This window comes from Kogia breviceps, chromosome 12 (assembly GCF_026419965.1).
Source record: "Kogia breviceps isolate mKogBre1 chromosome 12, mKogBre1 haplotype 1, whole genome shotgun sequence".
NCBI lineage: Eukaryota > Metazoa > Chordata > Mammalia > Artiodactyla > Physeteridae > Kogia > Kogia breviceps.
The window spans coordinates 44,214,984-44,240,613 of record NC_081321.1 but is presented as its reverse complement, the minus strand read 5'-3'; the positions used below and the strand labels follow the sequence as shown (position 1 = coordinate 44,240,613).

The 25,630-nt window shown below is 38.2% G+C and overlaps 1 protein-coding gene across 15 annotated transcripts in view; it reads right to left on the bottom strand.

The window, feature by feature from the left end:
• Positions 1-25,630, bottom strand: part of RBMS2 (RNA binding motif single stranded interacting protein 2) — a 106,317-nt gene that overhangs the window by 74,062 nt on the left and 6,625 nt on the right. For 5 of the 15 annotated variants that reach the window (XM_067009566.1, XM_067009564.1, XM_067009563.1 and 2 more), the window contains exons 1-3: positions 1,827-2,191; positions 1,631-1,698; positions 644-730 (exon numbers count right to left, since the gene is read on the bottom strand). In XM_067009566.1, coding sequence (XP_066865667.1) covers positions 644-709 — 66 coding nt within the window. In that variant the 5' untranslated portion in view covers positions 710-730; positions 1,631-1,698; positions 1,827-2,191. Of the gene's footprint in view, positions 1-643; positions 890-1,630; positions 1,699-1,826; positions 2,197-25,630 lie in introns of those variants that run through there. The other 10 variants (XM_067009571.1, XM_059080519.2, XM_067009565.1 and 7 more) reach the window with 5 other exon arrangements.

Genomic DNA, 25,630 nt, shown 5'->3' with positions numbered 1-25,630 from the left:
AGGTACATCTTCTCTTAAAACTCCTTCCCTCCAGGCTGGGTGGGGTAGGGTCTCTATCTAAGCTTAGAAGAGTAGACTCAGTCCTCAGATGAAGCTGTTGTGATTTCACTGACTATATTCAGCGACCTGATAATGCTGTGGGTGGGGTAGGGTCTCTATCTAAGCTTAGAAGAGTAGACTCAGTCCTCAGATGAAGCTGTTGAGATTTCACTGACTGTATTCAGCGACCTGATAATGCTGGAGGAATGGTAGGAAGGAAGGTGGGCTGGGGGCAGAATGCAAACAGTTAATCAAAATGACAAAATAACCTTGGAGGTGGTAGGCTGGGGGCCAGGGTTTGAGGTGACATATATTCCCTGTGAAAATCGGATACAACAGCAGGAAGTCAAACTAGTTTCACAAAGATACAAACTTGCAAAGCTTAATTTGTTTTTAATTCCACTGCCTTCAGGCCTCACATAAGGGACTATAAATTCCTGAAACTTCAGAACCAGGTGAGAAAAGATGCCAAAAAAAGTGATGGAAAAAGAGAGGCCCTGAGAGAGGAATCCCTTTCCCCTGTTAAGGAGAATGTTAAAGCCAAGGGCACTCCCGATCCCCAGAAAAGGAAGTAGCTGGATTCCAAAAAAGCACTTTTCCCTACCTTCTTGTTGTTCTTGTTATAGCCAAAAGTCGAAATCCCAGGCCTGGAAGTCACTGATAGCAGCATTTTCTCTTTAATGTTAGGAAGCTAAGAGACAGAAGAGGGGAAGAAGGAGAGGGAAAGGGAGAGGAAAGAGAGAGAGGGAGAGGGAGGGAAGGAGGGAGGGAGGAAGAGAAGGGAGAGGGAGAAAGGAGGGGGAGGAGAAAGGGGGAGAGAAGGAGGGGGGGAGTAAAGAATGAGCTAGGGCTGCTTGTTTACGTCACTGATAGAACTTAACCCCGAGTCTGAGTGAGGCTCTTCCACTGGGTCCTAATGCCCAAGATGTTTTTTTGGTTTTTTGGTTTTTTGTTTTCCCCCACAGGCTTAGCAGTTAAAGCAAAAGAAAAGTTCTTAGGCCTACCCCTTTCAACTCCATCACCTTTCCTATATGAACAAGTTCAGATTCCCATGAAAAAATGAGGATATTTTCTCCTTGGATCTCAGCTATAAGAAGATTCCAATCTTGATTTTAAAGGGGCCACTGGGACACTGCTTTGGAGAACATGTGAAGAAAATCACAGTACTGAGAAAGAATATGTGAGGTGAGGTCAGGACTTACCCCCCACTTTATATTTATAGCGACCTTAACACACAAAGAAAGAACAAACAGAAGAGCTCACCAAAGAGCAGAGACAAACAAAACAGAGGATGGGAAATAACTAGTTTCACATCCTTGGATAGTTTTAATCCTCTTGGGTTATGCTGATGGGCTGATGCCTCTTAATCCTTTTCAGATTCTCCCAGGTATGACTTAATACTTGAGAAGGAATTTTCAAACTGGACTATGTCATGAAACTTGGTGCCTAGTGCTTTCTTTTTTCTTTCCCCCAGCTTTATTGAGATATAATTGCCTAGTGATTTCTTCAATTGTAAGCTATCTTATTTGAATCTTTATCCCACTATTTCCTAGTCTTCAAGGTCTATGAAGCTGAACAATTAATTACTCACCCAACCTGAAATTTATGCCCAAGCTGAAGTTCACAGAGTTGGGATGTCTGCTTCAAGCTGTCTGTGAACTGTAGAAAAAAATAAATAAATAACTATTTTAAAGACATATGCTTCACAGAGAAGAAAAATACAAAGTTCTTAGGAAAGAAGAACATTAATTTAGAGTCAAGAATTGAACACAGTTGCCAACACTCACCTCTAATACTTTCAAAGGAATGTCCTGTAGAAGGTACATTAACAATAAAAGAAACTTGCTGGAAAACAAAAACTTTAAGAATGATACCCAGTAATTTACCAATCCAGTCCAAGTAGAACAGGGATAAAGAATGAAAGTCTTCAAATCACTTCTTAAGGCCCCCTCACAGCCATAGTAGATATTCTAAGTAATAAATTACTTTGTCTGCTTTGCCACAAAAAACATTAAGCCCAAACCGTCCCTTAAATGAAGTCCCAGTCTCTAGTTTTCCTGTCACCTTTTTGCTATAATAATGGGACAGACAGTACCAACAGTCTGCAGAGTAAATACACACATACCATACCCCCAATCTCTAACTTTCATTTCCAATAGGACAGGAAGTTCCTGCTCAGCTCAAGGGACACAGGAAGGGTGGGAACAGCCTCAATGTGGGAATTGCAACTGAGATTGGAAGCACAGCAGCCAAATGCAGTCAATAAATCAATAAAGGCATCTCTCAGTGATACCATATTTTTTTAAAGTCCCTTTTCTGGGCTTCCCTGGTGGCGCAGTGGTTGAGAGTCCGCCTGCCGATGCAGGGGACACGGGTTCGAGCCCTGGTCTGGGAGGATCCCACGTGCCACGGAGCAACTGGGCCCGTGAGCCACAACTACTGAGCCTGCGCGTCTGGAGCCTGTGCTCCGCAACAGGAGAGGCCGCGACAGTGAGAGGCCCGCGCACCGCGATGAAGAGTGTCCCCTGCTTGCCACAACTGGAGAAAGCCCTCGCACAGAAACGAAGACTCAACACAGTCATAAATAAATAAAATTTTAAAGTCCCTTTTCTGCCCTCAGAGATTCTCATTCATGATATGCCAAGTTATCATTGCCATTTAGGTCCTTGGTTGATGTCTTCTCCCTTAGCCTAACAATGTGGTACAAAACCTTAACTTTTTTTTCAAAACCTTAATTTTTAAGGCCTGATTTATAATGGGATTTATAATAGCAGTCAACCTAATTTAATTTTTTAAAACTCCTAATATTTTCAACGTGTTGTGTTCTCTTACTGCATTCCTTAATGCTAATGATATCTTAAGAATTTTAAATAGTTAAAACTGTAAGTTTTAGAGAGAAGCAGACATGAGTTCAAATCCTGACACCACTGTTACTTACTGTTTATGTAACTTTAGGCCAAGTTACTTAACATCTCTAATTTACTCATTTCCAAAATGGAGATAATACCTACTTCATTTGCCTTTGGAATCAAATCTAAGTTCTGGTTCGGTCCTGTCACTCACAAGCTGAGTGACACTGGGAGAATTACCTCACGTCTGAGCCTTACTTCTCTCATCTGTAAAATATAGTAAATAAGTAGTCTCTGCTTCCTAAAATTGTAGTGAAATGAAATAAGGCAATGTATATAAAGCCCTTAGGCAGGTATCTGGCACTTGGTACACACTCAACAGATGTTAGCTTCATTTTGATTAATTACCCTACTGTCTCCAGGGTAGCCCTCTGGGTATTACATAACCCAGATTTTATGATCTGAAGTGAACATTTCTAAAAACTAGTATTTTAGTTACATTCAAAAGATCATACTAGGACTAGGCAGCCTAAACTATATAAGTGGAAATACTGAATAAGAAATTTCAGGAATCACCCAATCCAATTTCATTTCTCTGCCTTCTAGAAGCAAACAATCCGATTATTTGGAAATTCTTTTCATAACCCCCAATCTCTTGGAAATAGGTGGATTGTCTCTTATCTCTAGGAAAAAAAGGAAACAAAATAGTACAGAATCAAAGTACACTACACAAGACATCCCAGCTCCCATTACTACTCTAAAAAATTGAAATAGATCTAGAAAAAAGGAGGATCTTCACGTATCCTGAAATTTAACACCATTTTGCCATTCTAAAAGTAGAAAGTATCAGAAGGGAGATAAAGAAGGATCCAATTAAATAAATTCTATTTTATAAATTTTATATAAATAAATTCCATATGTATTTACTAATACAAAAACCTGTATGTTCACACTGTGATTATAAGTTTAGGGCCATAAAAATAAAATGACCCAGGTTGGTGAACTGATGCCGAAGGTCAATTATGTCAGAGAGCACCAACAGGACTGGAAACTACATCCTTTACTCTGGTAAGTATATTTTTAAAGGAGGCTATGGAATCTTGTGGAAGTGACAGAGAAGGTAATGGAGTTCTGTGGTTATATTCAGGAAGTATATGAGAAGAGGAAGAATTCTATTTCTTCCAGTGTGTTTACTTTGATCACCGCCCCCCATCTGCTTTGCCCATTATATTGCTTACATTTTTCCAGATTTAGTCAATGCCTCTCAAATTCTTGGTTCTCTTGAGCCCAGCACCCAAAAGTTGTTTTGAGGGGAAAAAGTAAAATAAGTTATTTGGAACATCTCTTGGACGGAGACATTTATACCTCGGATTCAATATAGACTGGTTTGTGATTTGTCCAGAAAAACTATAACAGGGAAGAACAAATCTGACTCCATACTGGACCTGTTTCTTTTACTTTTAACCTTTGTATTCTATTGCTTTTGCTACCAGTTAAGAATGTTGCCTATAGCCTGAAATATACAGGATAGCCCATTCTCAAGGCTCTGACCTTTAAAGGTATAAAACTTTTCCATTCCTATAGAGATAAAAAGTTGCAGAACAGAGAATAACATTTGTCATGTTGGAGGTTTACAGGAACAATATGACCTGACCTACATGGACACATGCAAGAACAAAGGATTCTGACACGAAGAAGTTTGCAGCAACCAACCACACCCCCTCCCCTTTTAGTAAAAAAGAAGTATAGGGCTTCCCTGGTAGCGCAGTGGTTGAGAGTCCACCTGCTGATGCAGGGGACGCAGGTTCGTGCCCCGGTCCGGGAGGATTCCGCATGCCGCGGAGTGGCTGGGCCTGTGAGCCATGGCTGCTGAGCCTGTGCGTCCGGAGCCTGTGCTCTGCGATGGGAGAGGCCACAGCAGTGAGAGGCCCGTGTACCACACACAAAAAAAAGAAGTCTAAATTCTAACTTGGGTAAGATGGTTCTTTAGGACACTAATCCACCACTTCTCGGTTTGCTGGCTTTCCAAATAAAGTCACTATTCCTTGCCCCAACAACTTGTCTCTCAGTTTACTGGCCTGTCCTTTGGCAAGCAGCACGAGCTTGGACTCGGTAACAAAACAACATTCTTAAGTATGTGTCTCAGGTAGAGGGCAGTTGGGGTTAGATCAACCCTGACTTGTATGTTGAAAGATGACTGCATGCAACTACTGGCCCCTCCACATCAGAGTGGAGAACTCAAGGAATGTATTACCTGCATATATGCCAGACCCTAGCTGTAGGACTAGAGCCAGGCTGATGTAGCACATGTGTCTGCCAGCAGTGAGACAGGGCCAAGTTTGTTAGTGGAGCTCTGAATATGGTTCAGAGACCTGAACAAGTATATTAGGGCCAAGGGTTTTTTTTTCCCAGCTATTCATATTCTCTGTGGAGATTTCCCTGGCAGTCCAGTGGTTAAGACTCCGCGCTTCCACTGCAGGGTGTGCGGGTTTGATCCCTGGTCAGGGAACTAAGATTGCAGCCAAAAAAAAAAAAAAATATATATATATATATATATTTCAAATAAATATATAATACAAATATAAATTTATGTTTATATAAATATATATATTATATACATATGTATTCTCTGTGGATTATCTTTCCTCCCACTGATTAACTTTTGTGCCCAAAAGTCTAGGTCATGAAAAAAAAGTTCAATTTATTTAATGGTAAAGAGATGAGGTAATGCCTTAAGAAGAAGTGGGAAAAAAAAAAGTTTAACACTTCAGCTTCCTTAAGTACAAAAATTTAAGGATCTGAATCAAACAACTAGAAAAGCTTAGCCCTGTCCCCTTCGAATGTAGGATGGAATGACAAAATTGGTCTAAAACTAGAAATTGGGAAAGTTTGGCCTCTCAACTCCTTGACTTAACTCATTGGAAAATGGGAAAAGACAGGCAACTCTGAAGAATTATTTATCTCATACCCTGGATATCAGTGCTAATAGTATATTCTCCTCTTCTATAACAACAGATATTTCTGGCTAAAACTTACTACAGAGAATATCCTAACAAAATTTTCAAGTAGACTTTTCCTTTACCAGACACTAAAGAAATACAGGAATCAGATCATCTAGAATCACTGGACCAGAAAATTAGTATAATGTAGAAAGAAAAGACTAGACTGGATTCTATGCATACCCAGAATGGACTGCATTGATGGGTAATATTATAGTCGCCAAATGTATGTTTCCTTTACACTTGAGACATTAATTTTGTTTGGCTTCAGCTATCCCTAAAATAAATAGCTCAGATGATCCCCATAAGGGTCCACAACTGAATTGAACAATTAGAACCAAATGAAATGGCTGCTTATGTAGGTTAAATATAAATCTTTTCAAATAGTGAAATACTGGTAATTTCATATGGTTAAATCTAACACTGTAAGAAGTGTGAGACAGTGGAGATGATAATGAGTCAGAATACTGATGAATTGGATAGTTCCTTTCCTTTGTCCTCTCTCATTTTCAGATTGAAAAAAAAGAAAAAGGTAAACTCACCTGCATAAGGTCATAGGGGTCAAATATCTGACACCAGAATCCAGACTTTCTGTCTCAATTCAACATTGTTCCCATACCAATCTGATCTGACTGTAAAATTTAGAATTCTGATATATATATCTTTTGGGGTCAAAAATAATAAAGAAATAATCCTAGGATTTCAGAGGTGAAAGTTCAACTGTTTTCCTCAAATCAGCTTTTTATCTCAAGTGATAAAGCAGTGATACCTAATATTTTGGCCTATTCTTTTTTTTTTGCGGTACGCGGGCCTCTCACTGTTGTGGCCTCTCCCGTTGCGAGCAGCACAGGCTCCGGACGCGCAGGCTCAGCGGCCATGCCTCACGGACTCAGCCGCTCTGCGGCATGTGGGATCTTCCCGGACTGGGGCCCGAACCCATGCCCCCTGCATCGGCAGGTGGACTCTCAACCACTGCGCCACCAGGGAAGCCCTGGCCTATTCTTAAATTACACAATGGATGATATTTCTAGGGATAAACTTACAGTGCAAACAAGAAGACGCTTTGTAGAAAATTACAGTTGTTGGGAAGTGCTGCTAATTAAGTATTCAAGATTCTACCTGAGGTTTAATTCATTATGTATTTAGAAGGTAATTTGCTTGAATTCTGCTTTCCTTCCGGGGATAACTTGTACCATACTCTGAAACTCTCAGAAGAAACATAAGATTTGAATATAAGAAGTGGTTTCTAAAACATCAATGTACATTATTTATAAGGTCACTAGTCACTGGCAGGGTTTACCAGAAGCATAAGCTTAATGAGGATGAGGACTGTGACTATTTTGTGTACCCCATTATATCCCTAGCATTTAACAGTACCTGGCTAATTTAAAATTTTAAAATATTTGTCAGCAGTGACAACCTCCCCATGAGAACTTGCTTCTTGAAAAGGATCTCCTTCATCCCTATCTAGAAGAAAAGAGGAGAGAGGAAACTCTGCCTAGTGCAGAGACCCAGTTCCTACTTCATGGATGTGAAATGCCTAGGATGCTATAAAATCATCACTCTCTTTAGTCATGCACGAATACTAGGTTTATGTGTTGGCTGCTCTATTGACCTCTGGCAGCCTACAGGAGAAAAAGCAAAGCTTACAGAAAGATGCTCCTTCAGACAGAAGTAGCACTAAAAGCACCCTGAATCAGGATGAATGGGAAACCATTCCAACAAACACATTTTGGATACACACACACACATTTTTTAAAAAATATTTGGTCGGGCTTCCCAGGTGGCGCAGTGGTTGAGAGTCCGCCTGCCGATGCAGGGGACATGGGTTCGTGCCCCGGTCCGGGAAGATCCCACATGCTGCGGAGCGGCTGGGCCCGTGAGCCGTGGCCGCTGCGCCTGCGCGTCCGGAGCCTGTGCTCCGCAACGGGAGAGGCCACAACGGTGAGTGGCCCGCGTACCGCAAAAAAAATAAATAAATAAATAAATAAATAAATAAAAAATATTTGGTCAATGAACGAGTGGAATAATCTTGAACACTAAATTTACATCTGAAAAGATATTACTCATTAAAAAACACTGATATAAAGCAGAAACTAACACACCATTGTAAAGCAATTATACTCCAATAAAGATGTTAAAAAAAACAACAACACTGAAAATAGTGTTGACAGTGATGGAATGGCACATTAGGACATCTAGGAGCTTTTTCCTTTATATTTACATTACACTATCTTCCTTATATGGCTTACTTTTTTGTCATTAGGTAGTCAGAAAGCTTGAATTTACTTGTGTCTCTCATCTGTGTACTAGATAAAACTGTACTCCCATCATCACATAAAAAGATACCACCTCAAAAGGCCCATTATAAATTTGTATTCCCATAGCATTTTGTACAAAATTTTTGCAGGCTTTTAACTCTTCTTACTGCCCCCTCTTGTACCCAGATGGTGAGTTCCTAGGAAGCAGGCACCAACTTTATTCATCTTTTTATCTTTAACACCTAAACATAATTTATGCTCAAGAATGTTAGCTGTAAGAATACAATTTTCAATTTCTTTTAAGTATCTCCAATGGGAAAGTGAATCTCAATGAACATTATGAGAACACTGCCACCACCTGGATAATATAGGTCATGCATCCTTTAGCAAATACCAGGAAGAGAAAGCACAGAATTTGTATATAGGTAGATCAGAATTTTGAAATTTAAACCCAGCTCTATCATTTGCTGTGTTAAATTGGAAAATCTCCATCTTTTAAAACATCAGTTTCCCCTTCTACAAAATGGGCATAGTATCTGTTCTATTTCTCAGGGATAATCATGACAGTCAAATTAGATAATCACTGTAAAAGTACTTTACTGATTACAAAGCATTTTCCAAGTGTAAGTGAGACCACAGTTGATATTTACTACGCCATGTTGAGTATAACAAATCCATCTTTTTAAAAAATTGAATATTTTATTAACATAATAGTTGTCTAAACAAATCCATCTTATTCCTTACCGCAAATCTAAGTAAATAACCTTCAGCTTGAGAATCAGAGCCAACTCATAAAATTTTAGATGCCTAATGGCAAATTTCTTTCTTTATATGTTAATGTGGACTCACTATCATTAACTTATTGAAATATGTTGTTGAACATAAAAATAAGTTAAAATTAAAACTACTTGGAGATACCATTTCTCACCTACCAGACTGGCAAAAATCCAAAAGCTTGATAACAAACTGAGTTGTCACACAAGTTGGAGAGACTGTGGTAAAAAGACTGTCATATATTGTTTGTGGAAATAGAAAATAGCATAACTCCTTTTGCACTATTTAGCAAAATTACATATCCTTTTACCCTTCAACCTAACAGTTCTACTTCTAGGAATATATTCCAAAGATACAATGGCAAAAATAAGAAAAAAACAGTATGTACAAGGCGTATTCAGACCAGTAAGCAAGGAAGCTGTCAAAGAATACTGGGGTTGTTTTACTGCACACTTTAAATTTGTAATCTTAAAATGAGATTTGAATTTTTATTGAGTACCTTTAAAAAGGTAGCATCAAAATTATAAAATTAACATGTTATGAATCATATCTAAAACTGGGTATAAACAGAAATTTTATTTCCTGATTTAATTTCAGGGGAACAAATGTTTAGGAAAGCTATTAGGTGAATGTTTATTTATTTGTTTATCTTTTTTTATACAGCAGGTTCTTATTAGTCATCCATTTTACACACATCAGTGTATACATGTCAATTCCAATCGTCCAATTCATCACACCACCATCCCCACCTCCCCGCGGCTTTCCCCCCTTGGTGTCCATACGTTTGTTCTCTACATCTGAGTCTCAACTTCTGCCCTGCAAACCAGTTCATCTGTACCATTTTTCTAGGTTCCACATACATGCGTTAATATACGTTATTTGTTTTTCTCTTTCTGACTTACTTCACTCTGTATGACAGTCTCTAGATCCATCCACGTCTCTACAAATGACCCAATTTCGTTCCTTTTTATGGCTGAGTAATATTCCATTGTATATATGTACCACATCTTCTTTATCCATTCGTCTGTCGATGGGCATTTAGGTTGCTTCCATGACCTGGCTATTGTAAACAGTACTGCAGTGAACATTGGGGTGCATGTGTCTTTTTTGTGTGTGTGTGTGGTACGCGGGCCTCTCACTGTTGTGGTCTCTCCCGTTGTGGAGCACAGGCTCCGGACGCGCAGGCTCAGTGGCCATGGCTCATGGGCCTAGCCGCTCTGCGGCATGTGGGATCTTCCCAGACTGGTGCACGAACCCATGTCCCCTGCATCGGCAGGTGGACTCTCAACCACTGTGCCACCAGGGAAGTCCGCATATGTCTTTTTGAATTATGCTTTTCTCTGGGTATACGCCCAGTAGTGGGATTGCTGGATCATATGGTAATTCTATTTTAAGTTTTTTAAGGAACCTCCATTCTGTTCTCCATAGTGGCTATATCAATTTATATTCCCACCAACAGTGCAAGAGGGTTCCCTTTTCTCCACACCCTCTCCAGCATTTGTTGTCTGTAGATTTTCTGATGATGCCCATTCTAACTGGTGTGAGATGATATCTCATTGTAGTTTTGATTTGCATTTCTCTAATAATTAGTGATGTTGAGCAGCTTTTCAAGTGCTTCTTGGCCATCTGTATGTCTTCTTTGGAGAAATGTCTATTTAGGTCTTCTGCCCATTTTTGGATTGGGTTGTTTGTTTCTTTAATATTGAGCTGCATGAGTTGTTTATATATTTTGGAGATTAATCCTTTGTCCGTTGATTCATTTGCAAATATTTTCTCCCATTCTGAGGGTTGTCTTTTCATCTTGTTGATGGTTTCCTTTGCTGTGTAAAAGCTCTTAAGTTTCATTAGGTCCCATTTGTTTATTTTTGTTTTTTATTTCCATTACTCTAGGAGGTGGATCAAAAAAGATCTTGCTGTGATTTATGTCAAAGAGTGTTCTTCCTATGTTTTCCTCTAAGAGTTTTATAGTGTCCGGTCTTACATTTAGATCTCTAATCCATTTTGAGTTTATTTTTGTGTATGACGTTAGGGAGTGTTCTAATTTCATTCTTTTACATGTAGCTGTCAAGTTTTCCCAGCACCACTTATTGAAGAGACTGTCTTTTCTCCATTGTATATCCTTGCCGCCTTTGTCATAGATTAGTTGACCATAGGTGCATGGGTTTATCTCTGGGCTTTCTATCTTGTTCCATTGATCTATGTTTCTGTTTTTGTGCCAGTACCATATTGTCTTGATTACTGTAGTTTTGCAGTATAGTCTGAAGTCAGGGAGTCTGATTCCTCCAGCTCCATTTTTTTCCCTCAAGACTGCTTTGGCTATTCGGGGTCTTTTGTGTCTCCATACAAATTTTAAGATTTTTTGTTCCAGTTTCGTAAAAACTGCTGTTGGTAATTTGATAGGGATTGCATTGAATCTGTAGATTGCTTTGGGTAGTATAGTCATTTTCACAATATTGATTCTTCCAATCTAAGAACATGGTATATCTCTCCATCTGTTGGTATCATCTTTAATTTCTTTCATCAGTGTCTTATAGTTGTCTGCATACAGGTCTTTTGTCTCCCAGGTAGGTTTATTCCTAAGTATTTTATTCTTTTTGTTGCAATGGTAAATGGGAGTGTTTCCTTAGTTTCTCTTTCAGATTTTTCATCATTAGTATATAGGAATGCAAGAGATTTCTGTGCATTAATTTTGTATCCTGCAACTTCACCAAATTCATTGATTAGCTCTAGCAGTTTTCTGGTGGCATTTTTAGGATTCTCTATGTATAGTATCACGTCATTTGCAAACAGTGACAATTTTACTTCTTCTTTTCCAATTTGTATTCTTTGTATTTCTTTTTCTTCTCTGATTGCCATGGCTAGGACTTCCAAAACTAAGTTGAATAATAGTGGTGAGAGTGGACATCCTTGTCTTGTTCCTGATCTTAGAGGAAATGCTTTCAGTTTTTCACCACTGAGAATAATGTTTGCTGTGGGTTTGTCGTATATGGCCTTTATTATCTTGAGGTAGGTTCCCTCTATGCCCACTTTCTGGAGAGTTTTCATCATAAATGGGTGTTGAATTTTGTCAAAAGCTTTTTCTGCATCTATTGAGATGATCATATGGTTTTTATTCTTCAATTTGTTAAAATGGTGTATCACATTGATTGATTTGCGTATATTGAAGAATCCTTGCATCCCTGGGATAAATCCCACTTGATCATGGTGTATGATCCTTTTAATGTGTTGTTGGATTCTGTTTGCTAGTATTTTGCTGAGGATTTTTGCATCTATATTCATCAGTGATATTGGTCTGCAATTTTCTTTTCTGTAGTATCTTTGTCTGGTTTTGGTATCAGGGTGATGGTGGCCTCATAGAATAAGTTTGGGAGTGTTCCTTCCTCTGCAGTTTTTTGGAAGAGTTTGAGAAAGATGGGTGTTAGCTCTTCTCTAAATGTTTGATAGAACTCACCTGTGAAGCCATCTATCTGGTCCTGGACTTTTGTCTGTTGGAAGATCTTTAATCACAGTTTCAATTTCATTACTTGTTATTGGTCTGTTCATATTTTCTGTTTCTTCCTGGTTCAGTCTTGGAAGGTTATACCTTTCTAAGAATTTGTCCATTTCTTCCAGGTTGTCCATTTTACTGGCATAGAGTTGCTTGTAGTAGTCTCTTAGGATGCTTTGTATTTCTGCAGTGTCTGTTGTAACTTCTCCTTTCTCATTTCTAATTTTATTGATTTGAGTCCTCTTCCTCTTTTTCTTCATGAGTCTGGCTAATGGTTTATCAATCTTGTTTATCTTCTCAAAGAACCAACTTTTAGCTTTATTGATCTTTGCTATTGTTTTCTTTGTTTCTATTTCATTTATTTCTGCTCTGATCTTTATGATTTCTTTCCTTCTGCTAACTTTGGGATTTGTTTGCTCTTCTTTTTCTAGTTCCTTTAGGTGTAAGGTTAGATTATTTATTTGAGATTTTTCTTGTGTCTTGAGGTAGGCTCATATAGCTATAAACATCCCTCTTAGAACTGTTTTTGCTGCAACCCATAGGTTTTGGATCATTGTGTTTTCATTGTCATTTGTCTCTAGGTATTTTTTGATTTCCTCTTTTCTTTTTCTTTTTTTCTTTTTTTTTTTTTTTTTTTTTTTTGGTGGTACACAGGCCTCTCACTGTTGTGGCCTCTCCCGTTGCAGAGCACAGGCTCTGGACGCACAGGCTCAGCGGCCATGGCTCATGGGCCCAGCTGCTCTGTGGCATGTGGGATCTTCCCGGACCAGGGCATGAACCTGTGTCCCCTGCATTGGCAGGTGGACTTTCAACCAATGCGCCACCAGGGAAGCCCTGATTTCCTCTTTGATTTCTTCAGTGATCTCTTGGTTATTTAGTAACGTATTGTTTAGCCTCCATGTGTTTGTGTTTTTTACGTTTTTTTCCCTGTAATTGATTTCTAATCTCATAGTGCTGTGGTCAGAAAAGATGCTTGATATGATTTCAGTTTTCTTAAATTTACTGAGGCTTGATTTGTGAACCAAGATGTGATCTATCCTGGAGAATATTCTGTGTGCACTTGAAAGTGTAATCTGCTGTTTTTGGATGGAATGTCCTATAAATATCAATTAAATCTATCTGGTCTATTGTGTCATTTAAAGCTTCTGTTTCCTTATTTATTTTCATTTTGGATGATCTGTCCATTGGTGTAAGTGAGGTGTTAAAGTCCCCCACTATTACTGTGTTACTGTCGATTACCTCTTTTATAGCTGTTAGTAGTTGCCTTATGTATCGAGGTGCTCCTATGTTGGGTGCATATATATTTATAATTGTTGTATCTTCTTCTTGGATTGATCCCTTGATCATTATGTAGTGTCCTTCCTCGTCTCTTGTAACAGTCTTTATTTTAAAGTCTATTTTATCAGATATGAGTATTGCTACTCCAGCTTTCTTTTGATTTCCATTTGCATGGAATATCTTTTTCCATCCTCTCACTTTCAGTCTGTATGTGTCCCTAAGTCTGAAGTGGGTCTCCTGTAGACAGCATATATATGGGTCTTATTTTTGCATCCATCCAGCAAGCCTGTGTCTTCTGGTTGGAGCATTTAATCCATTCACGTTTAAGGTAAGTATCAATATGTATGTTCCTATTACCATTTTCTTAATTGTTTTGGGTTTGTTTTTGCAGGTCCTTTTCTTCTCTTGTGTTTCCCAGTTAGAGAAGTTCCTTTAGCATTTGTTTTAGAGCTGGTTTGGTGGTGCTGAATTCTCTTAGCTTTTGCTTCTGTAAAGCTTTTGATTTCTCCATCGAATCTGAATGAGATCCTTGCCAGGTAGAGTAATCTTGGTTGTTGGTTCTTCCCTTTCATCACTTTAAATATATTATGCCACTCCCTTCTGGCTTGTAGAGTTTCTGCTGAGAAATCAGCTGTTTACCTTAGGGGAGTTCCCTTGTATGTTATTTGTCATTTTTCCCTTGCTGCTTTCAATAATTTTTCTTTGTTTTTAATTTTTACCAATTAGATTACTATGCATCTCGGCATGTTTCTCCTTGGGTTTATCCTGTATGGGACTCTCTGCACTTCCTGGATTTGGGTAGCTACTTCCTTTCCCAGTTTAGGGAAGTTTTCGACTATAATCCCTTCAAATATTTTCTCAGGTCCTTTCTCTCTCTCTCCCCCTTCTGGGACCCCTATAATGCGAATGTTGTTGCGTTTAATATTGTCCCAGAGGTCTCTTAGGCTGTCTTCATTTCTTTTCATTCTTTTTTCTTTATTCTGTTCTGCAGCAGTGAATTCCACCATTCTGTCTTCCAGGTCACTTATCCATTCTCTTGCCTCAGTTATTCTGCTATTGATCCCTTCTAGTGTAGTTTTCATGTCAGTTATTGTATTGTTCATCTCTGTTTGTTTGTTCTTTAATTCTTCTAGGTCTTTGTTATACATTTCTTGCACCTTCTAGATCTTTGCCTCTATCCTTTTTCCGAGGTCTGGGATGATCATCACTACCATTATTCTGAATTCTTTTTCTGGAAGGTTGCCTATCTCCACTTCATTTAGTTGTTTTTCTGGGGTTTTATCTTGTTTCTTCATCTGGTACATAGCCCTCTGCCTTTTCATCTTGTTTATCTTTCTGTGAATGTGGTTTTTGATCTACAGGCTGCAGGATTGTAGTTCTTCTTGCTTCTGCTGTCTGCCCTCTGCTGGACCTAGGTGAATGTTTTATAAATTACTGTTTCTAATTTTCGGTCATACCCTCATGATTCCAGCAAGCTAGTCCTATCTTCTAAGATATTTATCAAACCTAGTACACATTAAAAATCCTGTAAGGTCCTAGGTAGTTTTCATTTAATTATTCATTAAAGAAACACTTATTTTCCTATAAGAAGAGAAACACTTATTAACACTAAAGAAACACTTATTTTCCACACTTCACTAACAAGTGTGAAGTCTTTCGACTGTTAATAAAAGATCTGTCAACCATCAAAAAAAACAAAACAAAACAAAACTACTTGGGGTTGTGTCAAAGAATTCAAGAGTCAACTTGAGGGCTTCCCTGGTGGCGCAGTGGTTGAGAATCCGCCTGCCGATGCAGGAAACACGGGTTCGTGCCCTGGTCCGGGAAGATCCCACATGCCGCGGAGCAACTAAGCTCGTGAGCCATGGCCACTAGGCCTGTGCGTCCGGAGCCTGTGCTCCGCAACGGGAGAGGCCACAACAGTGAGAGGCCCGCATACCGGAAAAAAAAAAAAAAAAAAAAAAAAGGAGTCAACTTGAGGGGACTCCCACTGTCCAGAGATGGGACATTTGAGCATCAAAAAGAAGAACATCTGCAAAGAATGTAAACATATCATAGTTGTTCAAAATCATAATAATTTTTAAAACTCTCATCACCTTTGGAGGATATTACAGAACTTATTATTCTATAACTTAGCAAGTAAAGAGAAACAAATCAAATATACAGCCTACCTTTTCTATATGAACTGCATCCCTGAATGACCAAATAGTTGATGAAGCAAAGTCCTTATTTATAGATGAATTTAAAATAATAAATAAGGAATGATAAAATAGCACCACTTTGCAACCCCTAGTGAAACAGTTCATCTGGGCAATGATTATCAAAGGTTATTAAAAATCATTAGGCTAAAAACTGATTAGGTATCATAAGGAAAAAAAACTATATACAAGTATCCATTATGAATGTAGATGTAAAAAACCTCAACAAAACTATTAGCAAACCAAGGGACTTCCCTGGTGGCGCAGTGGTTAAGAATCTGCCTGACAATGCAGGGGACACGGGTTCGAGCCCTAGTCCAGGAAGATCCCACATGCCACAGAACAACTAAGCCCTTGTGCCTCAACTACTGAGACTGTGCTCTAGAGCCTGCAAGCCACAACTACCGAGCCCACATGCTACAACTACTGAAGCCCGCGTGCCTAGAGCCCATGCTCCACAACTAGAGAAGCCACAGCAATGAGAAGCCCACTCGCCGCAACTAGAGAAAGCCCATTCGCCGCAACTAGAGAAAGCCCACGCTCAGCAACAAAGACCCAATAGAGCCAAAAATAAATTTATTAAATAAATAAATTTATTTTTAAAAATATTAGCAAACTGAATTCAGGAACATATAAAAAAGGTGTAAACACCATGACCAACTGCAGTTAGTGCCAGGAACCCAAGGCTGGTTAAATGTTCAAAAATCAAGTAATGTAATTTGGCATATTAAAAGAATAAAGGCAAAATCCCCATGATTATCTCAGTAAATGCAGAACTAGCATTTGACAAAATCTGATATTCATTCATGATAAAATCTCCTAGCTAATAATAGGAGGAAATTTCCTCATTTTGATAGATAAAAAAGTTATAAAAACCCTACAGCTAACTTCATACCTAACGCTGAAAGACTGAATGCATTCCCTGTAAAATGAGGAACAAAGCAAAGGTGTCTGCTCTCACCATTTCTATTCAACATTATGCTGGAAGTTCTAGACAATGTCCTAAGAAAAAGCAAACAAACAACAAAAACAAAACCAAATAGATTAAAGGAATCCAGATTGGAAAGGAAGAAATAAAACTGTCCTTATTCAAGACATGATTGTCTATGTAGAAAATCCTAAGGAATCCACAATAAAACTACTAGAATTAGTAAATGAGTCCAGAGAGGTCACAGGATACAAGATCAATATACAAAAATCAACTATATTGCTATACACTGGCAATAAACAGACTGAAATGAAATTAAGAAAACAATTCCATTATAATAATATCAAAAGGAATTAAATAGGAATAAATTTAACTAAACAAATGTAAAATTTATACGCCAAAAAGTATAAAACATTGCTGACAGAAATTAAAGAAGTAATTGTTAAGATGGTAATTTCCCCCAAATTGATATATAGTTTCAATGCAATTCCTCTCAAAATCCTAGTAGGGTTCTTTGTAGAAGTTGATAAGCTGATGAAAGTGCAAAAGACCTAGAAGAACCAAAACAATTTTGAAAAAGAAGAATTGAAAGATTTACACTAACTGTAATAGATTTCAAAGCTTACGAGAAAGCTAAAGTACTCAAGAGAATGTGGTATTATTATAAAGATAGGAATGTAGATAGATCAGTGGAACAGAATTGAGAGACCAGAAAGAAACCCTTATATTAATGGTCAACTGATTTTCAACAAAGGTGTCAAAACAATTCAATGAGGAAAGAATCTTTCCACAAATAGTGCTGGAATTGGACATCCACATGCAAAAAAGAAAAACTTAGACCCTTTCCTCATACCATACACAAAAATTAATTCAAAATGGATCACAGAATTAAATGAAAAAGCTTAAAACTACAGTCTTCTAGAAGAAAACAGGAGAAAATCTTCATGACTCTGGGCTAGCAGAATCCTCAGAGACAACACCAAAAGCATAGGGCATAAAAGAAAAATATGATAAATTGGACTTCAATAAAATTTAAAACTTTTGACTTTTAAGAGATACCATTAAGAAAATGAGAAAGCAAGCCACTGGCTGGAAGAAAATATTGCAAATCACATATCTGATAAAAGACTTGTATCTAGAATATACAAAGAACTCTTATAACTCAATAATAAGACAATAACCCAATTTAAAAATGTGCAAAAGACTTGAATAGACACTTCACCAAAGACATCCAAATGACTAATAAGCACATAAAAAGCTGTTCAGAATCATTGGGTTCTAGGAAAATGCAAATTAAAACCACAATGAGATACTACTATATGCCCATTAGAATGGTTATAATAAAAAAGACAGACAATAGTAAGTGTTGATGAGGATGTAAAGAAACCAAAACTCTCATCCATTGCTTGTGGGAATGTAAAATGGTAAGCCACTTTGGAAAACTGGCAGTTTCTTAAAAAGTTAATCACATCTTTACCACATAGTTTTATAAAGTTTTGATATCCTGTAGAGAAGTTCAGACCCTTCTTCACTCTTACAAAATTATCTTGGCTTCTGTTTTGTCTTCTACTATCAATAAAATCTTAGGATTCATGAAAATTCTGTGCAAAACCCTGTTGAGATTTTAACTGGAACTGTGTTAAGTTTATAAGTTACTTTGGGGAGAGCCTCCATATTTTTTATTGTTTCCCTCCATTTAACACAGTATATTAGCTGCCTATTGCTGCATAAAATATTATCGTAAACTTAGTAGTATATAACAACACATATTTATTATCTCACAGTTTCTCTGGGTCAGTTGTCTGGGCATGGCTTAGCTAGGCTACAGTCAGTGTTGGCCAGGGCTGAGTTCTCATCTGAGGCTCAAGTTGGGAAGGATCCACTTCTGTCACATGATTTTGGGCAGCAATCAGTTCCTTGCAGGCTGTTGGATGAGGGCCTCAATTTCTTGCTGTGTGTTGGCTAGGGGCTGCCTTCAGTTCCTTATCATGTGGCCTTCTCCTTAGGACAGCTCACAAAATGGCAGTTTGTTTCTTTTTTTGTGTGGTACGCGGGCCTCTCACTGTTGTGGCCTCTCCCATTGCGGAGCACAGGCTCCGGACGCGCAGGCTCAGTGGCCATGGCTCACGGGCCCAGCCGCTCCGTGGCATGTGGGATCTTCCCAGACCAGGGCACGAACCCGTGTCCCTGCATTGGCAGGCGGATTCTCAACCACTGCGCCACCAGGGAAGCCCGACAGTTTGTTTCTTGAATGCCAACAAGGGAGAGTAACCTTTGCCAGAGTTTATTTCTTAAAAGCAAATCAGGGCTTCCCTGGTGGGACAGTGGTTGAGAATCTGCCTGCTAATGCAGGGGACACAGGTTCGAGCCCTGGTCTGGGAGGATCCCACATGCTGTGGAGCAACTAGGCCTGTGAGCCACAACTACTGAGCCTGCGTGTCCACAACAAGAGAGGCCGCGATAGAGGCCCGTGCACCGCGATGAAGAGTGGCCCCCGCTCGTCACAACTAGACAAAGCCCTCACACAGAAACGAAGACCCAACACAACAAAAATAAATAAAAATAAATTTAAAAAAAGCAAATCACAGCTCCCATTCATACTCAAGAGAAAGTGTTTACACAAGGTGGAGTATATCAGGAGCCGGAGATCATGGGAGCCAGCTTAGAATTTGCAATATACGGTATACCTTTCCATTAACTAATTTCTCCCTAAAATTCTTATGCATCCTATAATAGGTTTATCCATGTGCACGTCTCAGTTTGTAATGCCATAAAAAATAAGTATAATTATTACTTCAATATAGGAATGCTATTGAATTCTGGATACTGATCTTTTATCTAGCAACCTTGTTTAACTCTCTTATTAGCCCCAACAATTTACCTGTCACTTGGATTTTTCCTCATAAGTATCACTTGTGAATAATGACAATTTTGTATCTTTTCTTGTAACCTTTATACCTTTTATTTATTTTTCTTGTCTTACTGGACAATAATAAGATCTCCAATAAAATACTTAACAGAAGTTGTGATACCAGGCCTGTTTTACCTGATAAACCCCTTGTCAGGTTTATCAGGATATTCCTTTCCTTGTCTAGTTTGCTAAGAACTTTGAAAACGAATAGGTATTTAATTTTATCAAATACTTCTTCTGCAATGACCAATAGGACCAAACAGATTTTCTCTCTTAATCTGTTGATTTGGTAATTATGCACATTTTCTAACGTTAAACCATTCTAGCATCCTTGAGATTAAAATTCCTTGATCATAAAATGTATGTTTTATGATTTTTGCACCTATGTCTTTATAATTTTATTTCCTAAACTGTCCTTGTCTGGTTTTGGTTTTTAAATATACAGTAATTTTTTTTTTTTTTGCTGTACGCGGGCCTCTAACTGCTGTGGTCTCTCCCGTTGCGGAGCACAGGCTCCGGACGCGCAGGCTCAGCAGCCATGGCCCCAGACGCTCTGCGGCACGTGGGATCCTCCCAGCCCGGGGCACGAACCTGCGTCCCCTGCATCGTCAGGCGGACTCTCAACCACTGCACCACCAGGGAAGCCCAAATATACAGTAATTTAACAAAACAAGTTGTAAAGTTTTTCTTCTTTTTCTATTTCATGGAACAAAGTGCATAAGATTGGGATTATCTGTCCATTGAAAGTTTCACAGCACTCCCACATAAAACTATCTGTATTTTTTTCTGCATAAATGTTTAAACTACAACCATCTCATCTCAAACAGGCTCTTAGATATTTCCCAACACTCCTACAAGATTCTAGTTAGTGCCTTCTCTTAGTTCTAAATATTTACCATTCTCAAGCTTCTACCTCACTTTTTCTCCCTATAATCTTAGCATATAATATTCACCTGCTATCTTCAAACTTTTCATCTCTACCAGCTTTCCTCCTCAGCATACTGAGATGATGATTTTCTTAAAAACACAAAACAAAAACAAACATGCAAAACAAACAAAATCCCCTTCCCTGAACTATAGATTATTCTCCAGCTATTCTTGTTCTTTTAATTTTCCCCATAGTCAAGAGTAACCTGGACTTCCCTGGTGGCACAATGGTTAAAAATCCGCCTGCCAATGCAGGGGACACAGGTTCGAGCCCTGGTCCAGGAAGATCCCACATGCCGTGGAGCAACTAAGCCCATGTGCCACAACTACTGAGCCTGCACTCTAGAGCCCACGAACCACAACTACTGAGCCCACCTGCCACAACTACTAAAGCCCATGCACCTAGAGCCTGTGCTCCGCTACGAGAAGCCACCGCAGTGAGAGGCCCACGCACTGCAGTAAAGAGTAGTCCCCACTCGTCACAACTAGAGAAAGTCCGCGCACAGCAACAAAGACCCAATGCAGCAAAAATAAAAAATTATAAAATGAATAAATAAATCTTAAAAAAAAGAGTAATCTACATTTGCTAAGTGTCCTCATCTCTCATTTGTTTTTTTCCCTATTCATTTATCTCTCTCTCTCTCTCTCTATATATATATATATATATATATATATATTTTTTTTTTTTTTTTTTTTTTTTTTTTTTTTTTGCAGTACGCGGGCCTCTCACTGTTGTGGCCTCTCCCGTTGCAGAGCACAGGCTCCAGATGTGCAGGCTCAGCGGCCATGGCTCACAGGCCCAGCCGCTCTGCGGCATGCGGGATCCTCCCGGACCGGGGCACAAACCCGCGTCCCCTGCATCGGCAGGCGGACTCTCAACCATTGCACCACCAGGGAAGCCCCTCTATATTTTAAGTTATGTTAGATTTGGGAAATCATCAATGGGTTCCATAAAAACACAACATAACCAGATTTGCATTTCTGAAAGATCACTTGTGGCTATGCTGTTAAGAATAGAAGTGAGTGAAACTGATGGGAGGGAGAACTAAATTAAGAAGCTTAACTAGAATAGTAAGAATGGGGAGAAGTAGATGGATTTTACACCTATTATAGGATCTGAAGGATGAGGAAATCAAAGATTACACGTGATTTCAGCTGAATAATGGATTTTGATATTCACTGAATTGAAAATACAGATGAAGAAATCTGACTACGTAAAGATAAAAAATTCCTACATGGCAAAACTGCAAAAGGAAAGCCAAAAGTCAAATGATAAACTGGGAGGAGGAGAAATGTATGCAACTCATTTCACAAAAGGCTAATATCCAACAAAAACATAGGAAAATACATGAATAATTCATAAAAACGGAAACACAAATGGTTCTTAAACACATAAAAAGATGCTCAACCTCACTGGTAATTTTTAAAAAGTAAAATAAAAACAACACTGAAAGGGCTTCCCTGGTGGCGCAGTGGTTGAGAGTCCTCCTGCCGATGCAGGGGACACGGGTTCGTAAACACTGAAAAAAATAAACAAACACTGAGATACCATTTTATACCTATGGGAAAAACAAACATTAAAAAACAAAGTGATAGGGCTTCCCTGGTGGCGCAGTGGTTGAGAGTCCGCCTGCTGAGGCAGGGCACACGGGTTCGTGCCCCGGTCCGGGAAGATCCCACATGCCGCGGAGTGGCTGGACCCATGAGCCATGGCCGCTGAGCCTACGCGTCCGGAGCCTGTGCTCTGCAACGGGAGAGGCCGCAGCAGTGAGAGGCCCGCGTACCGCAAAAAACAAAAAAAAAGTGATAATGAACTGAGGTAAGGGTGGAAAAACAAGTACTCTTCTGATTGCTGGTGAGACTGGAAAATGGTATGACCAATATGGAAGGCAATATGGCAACGTCTATCAAAATTACAAATGTATATACCTTTTTTAAAAAAATAAATTTATTTATTTATTTTTGGCTGCATTGGGTCTTCGTTGTTGTGTGCGGGCTCTTTGACTCAGCAATTCTACTTCTAGGATTTAACTTACAGTTATATTTGCAAACTTGCAAAATAAAAGGATATATAATCTTATTCACTGCAGCATTGTATTAGCTAAGGTAACCATAAAATATATTGTCTTGTTTTGTCCAAATCGGGACACTTTTATAAGAGAAAAGGGACACTATTAATATTTAAGCTGGACATATATACACTACCAAATGTAAAATAGATAGCTAGTGGGAAGCAGCAGCATAGCACAAGGAGATCAGCTTGGTGCTTTGTGACCACCTAGAGGGGTGGGATAAGGAGGGTGGGAGGGAGATGCAAGAGGGAGGAGATATGGGGATATATGTGTATGTATAGCTGATTCACTATGTTACAAAGCAGAAACTAACACACCACTGTAAAGCAATTATACTCCAATAAAGAAAGAAAAAAAATTTAAGCTGGGACAATTGGCATAGCTGAGACTGTCCCAAACAAACCAGGAAATGAAGTCATTCTAATAATAACAAAAGATGGAAAACAATACAAATATTCACCAACAGGGGACTTTTAAAATAATAATGATACATCCAGACAATGGAATACTACATAGCCATAAAAGGAAGCACATTATACACTGATTTGGAAGGTTCTCCAAGACGTATGGTAAAAAAAAAAAAATTTAAGGAAAAATATAAAACAGTGATTATATTATGTTACCATTTGTGTAAAAGAGGAAAAAATATAATTGCTTAGACATGAATAAAATATATCTGGAAGGATATATAGAAAACCAATAACAACGTTTGCCACTGGAAAGGGGAAGTGGGTAGCTAGGAAACAGAAACAGGAGGGTGACTTCACCATATGCCCCTTTGTACCTTTTGAATTTTGAACCAGATGAATAAATAAAATTTTAAAAGAAAATGGTCCTATTAATGAGTTGGCTAATTGATAAGTTTTATGACCTATATTTTTTCCCTGCTTGAGCTTATATGCTGAATAATAAAAATTCTGTTGAAACTATCACAACATTGTTAATAGGCTATACTCCAATATAAAATAAAAAGTTTAAAAAAAAATTTTTAGAAAGGAAAAAATATTCTTTTAAACCTTGTAATCCTATGGAATTCCTTAAATAGTTTTTAAATCATTTTAACTCTGTTATAAATACAGGAATGAGAATTATGCAAATCAAAACTAAGAAAATATTTCATAAAAATTTGAAATCAAGTACCAGTATTGCCAGTAACTATCACAGAAAATTTATATGTACTTATTACTTTTTTCCATTTCTGTATTTAATAATTCTCACAAAAAGGCAATTATATTATATTAGTAACCATTTCATACATCATAAATTTATTTGGCACCTCTGCACTTTTTATTGTAATTTTTCACCTAATTGAACTGGACTGGAATAAATGCAAATCAGTAAGTAAATACACTTAGCTCTGAAAATCTCTTACCTAAGTAGTAGTTACTACATAAATTACCTGATAATCTAAAATGGTTTTACCTAAAAATTTCCCAAAGATCAGAGCTGTAACAACAGCTTTTAGCAAATTGACAGGTAAAAGTGGATGACGTAAAACATTTCAAATTACATAACATCTTGAGAAATTATGGCTTATGGAGTGTTCAACTAGATAAGTGCAGTTAAAAATTAATTTAACCTAGTCTTTAGAGAATGTTTTTGGTCACTATATGGCAATATAAGATTCTGAAAACATCTTTCATATTCTTTAGGTTAAAAAAAAAGTTTAAAAAAGGTATGAAAATGCTACCAATCATTTAAGTTTTTTTCTTTTTGCTGTTCAAATTCTTTCAAATTAGCTTTAGTCTATGAAGAGCTTTTTAAAATCTTTTTTAGAGACTTTAGCAAAATCAACATTCTCTTAGCATCTTATAATAATATGGACTTGCTATAATCTATTCTTATGGCCATCAGAGAAGCCAAATTACAGGAGACATTATTTGGCAAAATAAAGAAAACGTGTATTAGGCATCATAAATCTCACCAACGTGATGATAATATTGTGACCTGTTTTGACATGCTCATGTTTATATTTTTCAGTCCTATAAAATTTGTGTGTAACTGCTAAACCAAAGAGGAATTAGGAAAGCATACTGGGGATTCCCTGGTGGCACAGTGGTTGAGAGTCCGCCTGCCGATGCAGGGGATACGGGTTTGTGCCCCGGTCCGGGAAGATCCCACATGCCGCAGAGCGGCTGGGCCTGAAAGCCATGGCCGCTGAGCCTGCGCGTCCGGAGCCTGTGCTCTGCAACAGGAGAGGCCTGCGCACCGCAAAAAAAAAAAAAAAAAAACAGGAAAGCATACTGCAATAGATCATAGATACATGTGAACTTAGAGGAAATTTCATTTACTCCATGAAGATCTAACATCAAGTTAAAATATGTGCACTAGCACCATAGTGCTCTAGTCAGAATCTAAACCTTATTCAAGGGGAATTCTCGGCGGTCCGGTGGTTAGGACTCAGAGCTTTCACTGCCGGGGCCGAGATTCGATCCCTGGCCGGAGAACTAAGATCCCGCATGCCACACAGTGCAGCCAAATTTTAAAAAAAAATTTTAAATTAAAACAAAATCCTTCTAATACACGTGTTTAACTAATGATGTCTTAGGAGTTTTTAAACATATTAATCTATTTGCTGACCTTGATGAATTATAATTTAAACTTTCAACTCCAATGAATCCCTTAAAGCCTATGAGCCCAAAGCAACACAATGGCAGCATCAGCTAAGTTTCACCATAATAAATAATAAATAATAACTGAGCATAAAGAAGTGGTAAGTGTAACAACTTTTTCAAAAAACTTGGTGATGGAAGGAATACAGATAAGAGTAAAAATATATCAATTATATCTCAAATTTTAAAAAAAGAAAAAAAGCAATATTGATGGAAAATCTGAATTGCATAAAGCTACTTAACTGAAATATATTTTAATTTAATCACACACAAAAGGAGTCAAAATATAGTGGCT